Genomic DNA, 12,155 nt, shown 5'->3' on the forward strand with positions numbered 1-12,155 from the left:
TGGACTTGAGCAATCCTCCTGCCTCTGCCTCCCAAAGTACTGGGATTATAGGTATGAGCCACCACACCTGGCTTTGATGAAGTTTTTTAGTCAGATGTGAGAGGGGATGGCATGGGACTAAGCATCCTTGCGAGAGTGGAGGTTCCATGAGCCTGGCAGCATGTACGCCCAGTGTCGGGTCAGTACTTGGCTTACAGGAAGGGTTGAGAGAAATTTGGTGGATTGAAAGAATAACCAGGTTGGGCGCAATGGCTCATGCTTGTACTCCCAGCACTTTGGGAGGCTGAGGGAGGATCCCTTGGATCTAGGATTTCAAGAACAGCCTGGGCAACACAGTGACACCCTGTCTCTACAGAAAAAGTAGGCTGGATGTGTTAGTGCACTGGTGGTCCCAGCTGCTCTGGAGGCTGAGGCAGGAGAGTCACCTGAGCCCAGGAGGTGGAGCTGTGATTGTGCCACTGGACTCTAGCCTGGGTGACAGAGTAAGACCCTATCTCAAACAAAACAAAAAAAACCAAAAACAAAAAAACAGGCCCCTGCTGGGTGCACTGTCTCCTCTAGCTTTGTAGTCCTGGCTATTTGGGAGGATCACTTGTGTCCAGGAGTTCAAGTCTGTCAGTAATTGAGGATTACACCTGTAAATAATTACTGCACTCCTGCCTGGACAGTATAGTGAGATCCTGTCTGAGAAACAAAATGTAAGCCCCAATTTTTTTTTATTAGGAGTAAGATATAAAATGAACTCTTAATTGCTATAATACACTTAGTCTCAAACCTCGTACTCATTTCATTAAACGCCATTAACAGTTGCAGACTTATGGCCAGGTGCGGTGGCTCAAGCCTGTAATCCCAGCACTTTGGGAGGCCGAGGTGGGTGGATCACGAGGTCGAGAGATTGAGACCATCCTGGTCAACATGGCGAAACCCCATCTCTACTAAAAATACAAAAAATTAGCTGGGCATGGTGGTGCGTGCCTGTAATCCCAGCTACTCAGGAGGCTGAGGCAGGAGAATTGCCCGAACCCAGGAGGTGGAGGTTGCAGTGAGCCGAGATCGTGCCATTGCACTCCAGCCTGGGTAACAAGAGTGAAACTCTGTCTCAAAAAAAAAAAACAAAAACAAAAAAACAAAAAAACACAGTTGCAGACTGGCACTGGGCTGTAGAACCATGAGTAACCATGCTTCAGAAGAATGCTGGAGAGTGTGTGTTTGTAGAGGCCAAGAGGAATATGGTAACTGTAAGCTACCTGGTAGCCAAGTGAATGCATGGTCCAGAAGAGAAATTTATTTTGAACTATGTTCCCTGCTCCCTAGGCAGGTTTAAATAAGAATTTAATTAGCTTTGTAAGGCCGGGTGCAGTGGCTCACAACTGTAATCCTAGCACTTTGGGAGGCCAAGGTGGGTGGATTACCAGAGGCCAGGAGTTCAAAACCAGCCTGGCCAAGATGGTGAAACCCTGTCTCTTAAAAAAAAAAAATACAAAAATTAGCCAGGCATGGTGCCAGGTGCCTACAACCGCAGCTACTTGAGAATTGCTTGAACTTGAGAGATGGAGGTAGCAGTGAGCCGAGATTGCACCACTGCCCTCCAGCCTGGGTGCCAGAGTGAGACCCTGTCCCCACCCTGCAAAAAAAAGTGGCTTTGTGTAGCATTCCTATTGGAGGAACTCACTAGTGAGTCGAAAAAAAACACGCCTTGAAACTGTTGCTTTGGAATTTTTTTTTTGTTTTTGAGATGGAGTTTCACTCTTACCCAGGCTGGAATGCAATGGCTTGGTCTCTGCTCACTGCAATCTCTGCCTCCCGGGTTCAAGTGATTTTCTCTCCTCAGCCTCCTGAGTAGCTGGGGCTACAGGTGCATGGCACCACACCTGGCTAATTTTTATATTTTTAGTAGAGACAGGGTTTCACTATGTTGGCCAGGGAGGTCTTGAACTCCTGACCTCACGATCTGCCCACTTCACCCTCCCAAAATGCTGGGATTACAGGTGTAAGCCACTGCACTCAGCCTGGATTTTTAATGTCTCAAGAAGAGACAAAAACAATATTGAAAATTCAAAGCAACAGTTTCAAAGCTTATTTCAAGAAGACAAAAATGACCCAGAGCTCATATTTGAAGTCATTGATAGATTTTATTTTATTTACATGGAAATCCTGGCCTGTTGAATTAGCAGATTGATGGATCATTACTTCTGGAGAATGTATTTGATCACAGTATTATGAAATATAGAAGCATTTTGGTTAGGAATTTAATATGATTTCAATTTTAAGGGGCACTTTCTACAGGACTGTTTCTCGATCTAAAATACTGCTGCTGAACTTCATAAAAATGACAAATTTACTGTAGCACTTATATATTCTTCATTGTATTTGAGTATATCTGTAAAACCAGAGAAATTTCTGAAAATTTATTCTTATATTTGTTTGAAAATGGAAATCACAATAGCATTTTATTATAATCTGTGTGTTTTTATAGGGAACTTTGTAATGACTGATTGACCTTCTTGAGAGCTCTCAGAATTCTAGAGAATAGGAGAGCAGGAGCCTGGGCCCCACCTGCAGTAAATGACAGCATAACTGAATTTTTTTTTGAAGCCCTCATACTTTGGAAGAACCTAACTGAATATTGATTGCATTGTAGACTGTAGCCAAAAAGAAATGAAAGTTTCAGCATTCATAACTCAGAGTTTTTAATATTTTTAGATGTAAAGGTAAACTAAGTACTGCTTAGAATATTGTCTCAGAGATTTGTAGACTTTCTTGGGCTAGAGAATGCTTTTCCAGGTCACTTGGTCTGTTCTGCATGATGGCTGCCTCCCACCTTCGGAGCTTTAGAGCTTCAGAGCTTCACTGTCATGGAGCAGGGGATACTTAGGGGAGTGCTTGGTGATTTTACACTTAGATTGTGTTTTCTGGGAATGTGTTGGGATGAGGTATATTTAAATGACTGAAATAAATTATTTCCGTCAGTTGTGGCTTTAAAATTGGGTGGATTAGTTTCTTTTACTTCTTTTTTTTTTTTAGGCTAGTTAATTGAAGCAGTGGGGTTATTAGTTTCTTAAAGCTAATCAGTGTTAACTGTGTCTGGCTTTAATAATTAAAACAGTCTAATCAGTTTAGTTTAATTAATGCCAGTGTTTTTATATGTTTGACATTCCAGTTGTGCTTGGAAGCAGAACAAATGTTGCTCATCCTTATTTGAACTTTTTAGCTCTGTGGTTATCCTGCAGTTGTGGTTGGCACAGTGTTAATGAGCATGATCTTATAATTGTGCTGTATCTAGTTTTGTTTTATAAATTATTTGACTCTAATACTCTACAAATGACTTTTATTTTTCTTACCTCTTAGACTGCAAGTGGCAACGTGGAAGCAAAAGTAGTATGCTTTTATAGACGACGTGATATTTCCAACACACTTATAATGCTCGCAGATAAGCATGCTAGTAAGTAATTTTTCTCTGATTAAAAAAAGTTTAAGTCTTGTGTTTTTCATGACGAGGTGGAAACATGCTTATTCTTACCTGAATTTTGCTTGTCCATTTATCTTCCCTGTAATTTTGATGGGAGTAAAATAAGTGATACTAACTGAAACCAAACACTGGTGTTTGGTTGTAGTGTATATGTGTATATTTGTGTGTATGTATATAACACCACACATACACACACATCACACACACACACACACACACACACACACACACACACACACACACACACACACACACTTTGGAGACAAAGTCTTGCTCTGCCACCCAGGCTGGAGTGCAGTGGCATGATCATGGCTCACTGCAGCCTCAAACCCATGGGCTCAAGTAATCTTCCTGCCTCATCCTTGCAAGTGTTGGGATTACAGACATGAGCTACCAGGACTGGCCTGGTATATAGTGTTATAGGTTGCATCACATTTGTTAATTGGTGAAAATGTTGACATAGAAGCCTTTGTAAATAGGCTTTAGCAGGCTGGGCGTGGTGGTTCACGCCTGTAGTCTAAGCACTTTGGAGGCCAAGGTGGGCGGATCACCTGAGGTCAGGAGTTCAAGACCAGCCTGACCAACATGGTGAAACCCTGCCTTATATTTAAAAAAAAAAAAAAAAAAAAAAAGGCTTTAGCACATAATCAGGGTAGTGCCTTGCCATTTCCTGTTTTCAGTGGGTTTTTTTTTTTTTTTTTTAATCTTTTGAATAGAGATAGAATCTTGCTATGTTGCCCAGACTGGTCTTGAACTCTAGGCCTAAGTGATCTCTCACCTTGACCTCTCAGAGTGCTGAGATGACATGCATCAGCCACTGAGCCTGGTCCAGTGGTAGTTTTGTGAGGATACAGATAGGAAGAAATTTATACTTCACTGCTGTTTTGGAGGATGTTTATTCCCCTCTAAAACAACTGAATAAGTTAGGTTTTTGACAAGGGAGACTGAGTCTTGCTGTGTTGCCTTGGCTGGAGAATGCCGTCACACAGTCATGGCTCACTGCATGAGACCTTCCAGGCTCAAGCAATCCCCCAACCTCAGCCTCCAGAGTAGCTGGGTCCACAGTTGTATACCACCATACCAGGCTAATTAAAAAAAAAAAAAGTGTTACAGAGATAGAGTCTCTCTGTATTTCCCAGGCTGGTCTGGAACTCTTGGGCCCAAGTGATCCTCCTGCCTTGGCTTTCCAAAGTGCTTGGATTATTGACGTGAGCCACTATATCCAGCCAGATTACTTTCCCCCCCAACGTTAAAGTTTAGGGATACATGTGCAGGATGTGCAGGTTTGTTACATAGTTGTGCCATGGTGATGAGCTGCACAGATCATTCCATCACCCAGGTATTAAGCCCAGCATCCATTAGCTATTCTTGCTGATGCCATCCCTCTTCCCATCCCCAACCCCCATGGATTTTTTTCTTCCTAGTGTTTCTTATGATATGTTTATTGTCTTAGATATGTACGAAAATAAAAGTTTACCAGAAAAAGAAGTATAAGGTAGCATTTAGGTGTGGAGAACCCTAAGCTTTTCTGTGTAGTTTAATCTTACTGTGAATTCCCTCATTCAATAGTTTTGACATATTTTAGCCCCTTTTCTAAAAAATTTTTATTTATTTATTTGTGAAACAGAGCCTTGCACTGTTGCCTGGGCTGAGTGCAATGGTGCGATCTCTGCTCACTACAACCTCCAACTCCCAGGTTCAAGTGATTCTCCTGCCCCAGCCTCCCAAGTAGCTGGGATACAGACACCTGCCACCACATCCAGCTAATTTTTTTTTTTAATTTTTAGTAGAGATGAGGTTTCGCTATGTTGGCCAGGATGGTCTCGAATGCCTGACCTTGTGATCCACCAGCCACGGCCTCCCAAAGTTCTGGGATTTCAGGCGTGAGCCACCGTGCCTGGCCTAATTATTTAATTAATTTATTTCTGATACAGAGTCCTGTTCTGTCACCTGGGCTGGAGTGCAGTGGCGCCATCTTGGCTCACTGCAGCCTGCAACTCCCGGGTTCAAGCGATTCTCCTGCTTCAGCCTCCTGTATAGCAGGGATTATAGCATGTGTCATCATGCATGGCTAATTTATGTATTTTTAGTAGAGGTGGGGTTTCGCCGCATTGGCCAGGCTGGTCTGGAACTCCTAACCTTAGGTGATCCACCCGCCTCTGCCTCCCAAAGTGCTGGGATTATGGTTGTGAGCCATCCTACCTGGCCACTTTGATACTTTGATTTATAATCACTGTAGTCTTGAGGACCCTGAAGCTTTTCAAATGTCCTGGTATGGGTGTAAGGGAGGCTGGTTTTTGCAAAGGTTTGTTCTGAGTCTGCTTGAGAGTCCCTGCCCTGCTGTGTCGTTGGTTTAGCTAGGCAAGTTGTCTCATAAGTTAAATTTTTGCTGTATTTTCTCTTGTAATTCATAGTGCTTTTCTGTTTCTGTATAGAAAGTGTTCATTGTTTTCAGTTGGTTGCTGACATGTAAAAGAAAAATGTTTTCATTATGATATGAGTTCTGTCATGTTTACGAATTATATATTCAGCATATCAGGGCTTCACATTTGCTACTGATACGAGAACAAAACATTGCTTTAAAAAAATCCACCAGGCTGATGTTGAACTCCTGGGCTCAAGGGATCCACACAAAGTGCTAGGATTGCAGATGTGAGTCACCATGCCTGGTCCAGAATTGAAATTCCTTTTTTTTTCCCCTCTCTGTTTTTTTTCTTTTTTTTGAGATGGAGTCTCACTTTGTCACCAGGCTGGAGTGCAGTGGTGCGATCTCGGCTCGCTGCAACCTCCACCTTGTTGAAATGATTCTTCTGCCTCAGCCCCCCGAGTAGCTGGGACTACAGGTGTGTGCCACCACACCCAGCTAATATTTGTAGTTTTAGTAGAGAGGAGGTTTTCACCATGTTGGCCAGGATGATCTCAGTCTCCCGACTTCATGCTCTCCCTGCCTTGGCCTCCCAAAGTGCTGTGATTACAGGTGTGCACCACTGTGCCTGGCCCCTTTCTGTTTTTTCTTTTCTTTTTTGTTTTGGGGACAGGGTCTTACTCTTTTGCCCTAGCTGGAGTACAGTGGCAGGATCATAGCTCACTTCCACCTTGAACACCTTGCCTCAAGAGATCTTCCTGCCTCAGACTCTAGAGTAGCTAACTGGGAGTACAGGTGCCTCCCACCATGCCTAGCTAATGAAAAAACTTTTTTTTTTTGGTAGAAATGGGGTCCTGGTTTTTTTTTTTTTTGAGATGGAGTTTCACACTTGTTACCCAGGCTGGAGTGCAATGGTGCGATCTCGGCTTACCGCAACCTCCGCCTCCTGGGTTCAGGCAATTCTGCTGCCTCAGCCTCCCGTGTAGCTGGGATTACAGGCACGTGCCACCATGCCCAGCTAATTTTTTGTATTTTTAGTCGAGACGGGGGTTTCACCATGTTGACCAGGATGGTCTCAATGTCTTGACCTCGTGATCTACTCGCTTCAGCCTCCCAAAGTGTTGGGATTACAGGTGTGAGCCACTGCACCCAACTAGCAACAACTTTAAAAGCTAGATTACAAGCATGATTAAATCCAAAGTATATGAATATAAATGAGATTTTTAAAAATTATTTATTTATTTTGAGATGGAGTTTTGCCCTTGCTGCTCAGGCTAGGGTACAGTGGCATGATCTTAGCTCACTGCAATATCTGTCTTCCAGGTTCAAGTGGTTCTCCTCCCTCATCCTCCCTAGTAGCTGGGATTACAGGCATGCACCACCACGCCTAGCTAATTTTGTAGTTTTACTAGAGATGGGGTTTCTCTATGTTGGGTAGACTGGTTGGTCTCAAACTTTCCACCTCAGGTGAGCCGCCCGCCTCAGCCTCCCAAAGTACTGGGATTACAGGCATGAGCCACTGTACCTGGTGAAATGTGACATTTTATTTTTCTCAAGTTTATGTTGTAAATGGTGAATAAAATCCAAATAATTTTGCATATATGCTTTAAAATATTAAATTTATAATATATTAGGTTTATAGGTTATAACCAAATACCTGATTAGTATGTTATGCTAAAAAGCAATATCTTGGGCAGGAGTGGTGGCTCACACTGGTAATCTTACCATGTAGGGAGGCCAAGTTGGGAGGATTGCTTGAAGGTAGGAGTTTGAGGCCAGCCTGGCCAACTTAACAAGACCCTAGCTCTATTAAAAAAAAAATTGTTGCTGTAAAAGTAGCGAGAGTGTAAAAGTAGTGATTTTTAGGGAGTCTGCTCACTGTTGGTAGAGCGTCTGCTAACTGGAGAGTCTCAGCATGACAGCATCTTGGTCCTGTCTATTTTAGGATTGAATATATAGAAAATTAGTTTCTTCCTAATTGATTAGCCTCTTGTTATTAACTTATAGAAAATAAATTTTAAGAGACTTAAGCATTAAGCAAATAGTGTAGTAGCCATCACGTAGTTTTCTTTCTTTTTTTTTCCCCCTTTGCTTCCCACCCTTATGCATTTTAAAGAAAGACCTGGGTTCAGGTTCTGGTTGGCTATTTACTGCTTGACATAGGAAAATTTCATAACTTCTTAGTGATTTCCGTTTTTTCTCATCTGTAAAATAGAGAGTGGAGAAATTACTTCATTTTATGTTATAGATATATTTTACCACCAAAAAATGGGGGGAACATGACACCAATATTGATGTGAGGATTATGACATAAGGCACAACTCATAGTGGGTGTGTAATAAGTGTCAGATGGTTGGTTTTCTACCTATCCATAAATTGTAGATCATCCCTGTGGTTGGATTACTTCTATGTACATTTTTGGTTGATTTTACTTTCAAAGGCAACTATATATCCGGGAATGGTGGCGTTAGATGTAGCTTACTGTATTTCTGTTGGTATTAACTAAAACAGGTGCAGAGAGCACATAAAGTTGTCTGAAGAGCTCATGTTTTATGAGGAGTTTTTTAAGGGAGGATTAATGGAGAAAGTGTTATTAGAATGACTTCAAAACTGGAGTCCTGAGTGTGGATGCCACTTAATTTTCCTGAACCTTGGTTTTTTCATTTAAAAAACTCTTCTCATTATGGATTCTTTTACCTTTTGAGACACGGTCTCGCTCTGTTGCCCAGGCTGGAGTGCAGTGGCACAATCTTGGCTCACTGCAGCCTCCCTGGTTTAAGCAGTTCTTATGCCTCACTCCACCATGCCTGGCTAATTTTTTTATTTTTCATAGAGATAGGGTTTGCTGTTTACAAAGGTTTATTCTGAGTCTGCTTGAGAATCGTTGCCCCACTGTGTCATTGGGTTAGCCAGGCAAGTTAAGTTGTCTAAACCTCCGCCTTCTGGGTTCAAGCAATTCTCCTAACTTGGCCTCCTGAGTATCTGGGATTATAGGCATGCACCACCACACCTGGCTAATTTTGTATTTTTAATAGAGACAGAGTTTCTCTATGTTGGTCAGGCTGGTCGTCTCAAACTGCCAACCTTTGTTGATCTGCCTATCTCACCTCCCATAGTGTTGGGATTACAGGCATGAACCACTGTGCCCGGCCTGGGGTATTCTTAAGAATGAAAAAAAAAAAAAAAAAAAAAAGCAAACAATATATAGGGCATACTTGGGGGGAAAAAAAAAGAAAAAAGGAGTACTTACTTGTTACTGATTTTCTTTCTTTCTTTTTTTTTTTTTTGAGATGGGGTCTTGCTGTGTTACCCAGCTGGAGTTCAGTGGCATGATCTCTGTTCACTGCAACCTCCTTCTTTTGGGTTCAAGCGATTCTCCTGCCTCAGCCTCCCATGTTTCTGGGACTACAGGTGCTCACCACCACGACCGGCTAATTTTTATATTTTTAGTAGAGGTGGGGTTTCACCGTCTTGGCCAGGCTGGTCTCGAACTCTTGAAATGATCCACCCATCTTGCCCTCCCAGAGTGCTGGGATTACAGATGTGAGCCACCACGCATGGCCTGATTTTCTTTTCAAAGGTAAGTTCACTAAAAACCAGAGTATATGGTTGAGGGCGGTGGCTAACACCCACACTGTGGGAGGCTGAGGCAGGTGGATCATGAGGTCAGGAGTTCGAGACAAACCTGGCCAATATGGTGAAACCCCATCTCTACTAAAAATACAAAAGTACAAAAAACAGAGTATATACTTTTTGTTTTAAAAGCAATCTTGTTTCTCCTAATCTGTTAGAAATGGATTTTTCGTTGTTGTTGTTGCTGTTAGTGACAAGGGATCACTCTTTTGCCTTGGAGTGTGGTGGCTCAATCACAGCTCATTGCATCCTCAACCTCCTCGGCCCAAGGAATCATCTCATCTTAGCCTCCAGATTAGCTGGGACTACAGGTGGATGCCCCCACGTCTGACAGGTCTCTTACTTTTGAATATGTATTACTGAGAAGACTTGGGGACTGGGTGTGGTAGCTCATGCCTGGAGATCATCTGAGGTCAGGAGTTTGAGAGCAGCCCGGCCAACGTGTTGAAACCCCATCTCTATTAAAAATACAAAAAATCAGCCAGGTGTGGTGGCACACACCTGTAGTCCCAGCTACCTGGGAGGCTGAGGCAGGAGAATCACTTGAACCTTGGAGCTGGAGGTTGCAGTGAACTGAGATCACGACATTGCACTCCAGCTTGGGCAACAGAGCAAGACCCCATCTCAAAAAAAAAAAAAAAAAAAAAAATAGAAAGAAAGAAAGAAAGAATATTAAATGTAATTTTTTCTTTTTTTTGAGATGGAGTTTTGCTCTTTTAGCCCAGGCCGGAGTGCAATGGCACGATCTCGGCTTACTGCACCCTCTGTCTCCTCGGTTCAAAGTGATTCTCCTGCCTCAGCCAGCTGGGCTTACAGATGTGCACCACCATGCTCAGCTAATTTTGATTGTGAAATGGAGTCTCCCTCGGTCACCTAGGCTGTAGTTCAGTGGCCCAGTCTCTGCTTACTGTAATCTCTGCCTCCTGGATTCAAAGTGATTCTCTTGCTTCAGCCTCCCGAGTAGCTGGGACTACAGGTGTGTGCCACTACGCCCAGCTAATTTTTGTATTTTTAGTAGAGATGGGATTTCACCGTGTTGGCCAGGATGATCTCCAACTCCTGATCTCAGGTGATCCACCTGCCGTGGCTACCCAAAGTGCTGGGATTACAGGCGTGAGCCACTGTGCCCGGCCCTGAGATAGTTCTTTTATTTACTCAGGTTCACTCTGTTTCCCTCTCCTCTTTACCACCACACACGCATACTTAGAGCTTTGTAGAAGGGGAAAAGGAAAGAAGATGGGAAGGTTTATTTCTGTCTACTCAGAATCATAGAACCAGAATTGGCTGCCATAGTGAATTGGGAAGAAGCTGATCTTACAACCTGAAGTCTTGCTCTTGTAGCTTACTCGTTTATTGACAATTCTGCAATCTTTGTATCATTGTAAGAAGGATTAGAAAGTGGTGTTGACAGTATTTTTTTTTTTAGGCAGTGTCTCACTCTTTTGCCCAGGCTGGAGTGCAGTAGTGTGATCTTGGCTCACTGCAATCCCTGCCTCCTGGGCTCAAAGTGATCCTCCTACCGTAGCCTTGAGAGTAGCTGGTACTCCAGTAACGTATCACCATGTCTGGCTAATTTTTCAAAAATTTCTTTTCTAGAGAGAGAGTCTCACTATATTGCCTAGGGTGGTCTTAAACTCGTGGGCATTTTAGCCACTGTGTCTAGGCTAAAATAACATTCCTATTCAAAGTTTTGGTGTCAAAGGTCGTAATGGGAACTTAATTTTTTTGACATTCACATAATGAATAATTAAGAATTAAAAGGATCGTATAGTTCAAGACCAACTTGGGCACCATAATAAGACCCTGTTTCTGTTCTTAAAAAGAAGAAAAAAAGAATTCAAAGAACATAGAGGCTGGGTGTGGTGGCTCACACCTGTAATCCCAGCACTTTGAGAGTCTGAGGTGGGTTGATCACCTGAGGTCAGGAGTTCAAGACCAGCCTGGCCAACATGGTGAAACCCTCGTCTCTATTAAAACTACAAAATTGGCCAGGTGCTGTGACTCATGCCTGTAATCCTAGCACTTTGGGAGGCCAAGATGGGTGGATCACGAGGTCAGGAGTTTGAGACCAGCTTGGCCAAGATGGTGAAACCCCATCTCTACTAAAAATACAAAAATTAGCCAGGTGCCATGGCCGGCCCCTGTAATCCCAGCTACTCGGGAGGCTGAGGCAGGAGAATTGATTGAACCTGGGAGGCGGAGGTTGCACTGAGTTGAGATCATGCCACTGCACTCCAGCCTGGGTGAGAGAGCAAGACTCTGTAAAAAAAAAAAAAAAAAAAAAAGTTGTTGGTCTTGGTTGGTGCCAGGTGCTTATAATTCCAGCTACTTGGGTGGCTGAGGCAGGAGAATCGCTTGAACCTGGGAGGTGGAGGGTGCAGTGAGCCCCAGGATGGCACCATTGCCCTCCAGCCTGGGGGACAAGAGTGAAACTCGGTATCAAAAAAAAAAAAAAAAAAGAAACAAAAAAGAACATAGAATGTTTAATATGTTTATAGGGTCTTCAGACTAAAAAGGGATTTTTTTTTTCTTCTTTTAGCCATGTGTCACTAGGGATTTCTTTCTTTCTTTTTTTTTTTTTTTTTTGAGACAGGTTCTTGCTCTGTCACCCAGGCTGGAGAGCAGTATCGCAATCTTGGCTCACTGCAACCTCTGCCTCCTGGGTTCAAGCGATTCTCCTGCCTCAGC

At 43.0% G+C, this 12,155-nt stretch overlaps 1 protein-coding gene across 4 annotated transcripts in view; it reads left to right on the forward strand.

The window, feature by feature from the left end:
• The window catches only part of MTA3 (metastasis associated 1 family member 3), a 256,836-nt gene that overhangs the window by 80,187 nt on the left and 164,494 nt on the right, over positions 1-12,155 (forward strand). For all 4 annotated transcript variants that reach the window (XR_012516895.1, XM_074396521.1, XM_039479074.2 and 1 more), the window contains exon 3: positions 3,349-3,442. Coding sequence is in view for 3 of the 4 variants with exons in the window: in XM_039479074.2 (XP_039335008.1) it covers positions 3,349-3,442 (94 nt within the window). In the remaining variant the exon portion in view is untranslated. The remainder of the gene's footprint in view (positions 1-3,348; positions 3,443-12,155) is intronic.

Source organism: Saimiri boliviensis, chromosome 1 (genome assembly GCF_048565385.1).
Source record: "Saimiri boliviensis isolate mSaiBol1 chromosome 1, mSaiBol1.pri, whole genome shotgun sequence".
Classification (NCBI taxonomy): Eukaryota; Metazoa; Chordata; class Mammalia; order Primates; family Cebidae; genus Saimiri; species Saimiri boliviensis.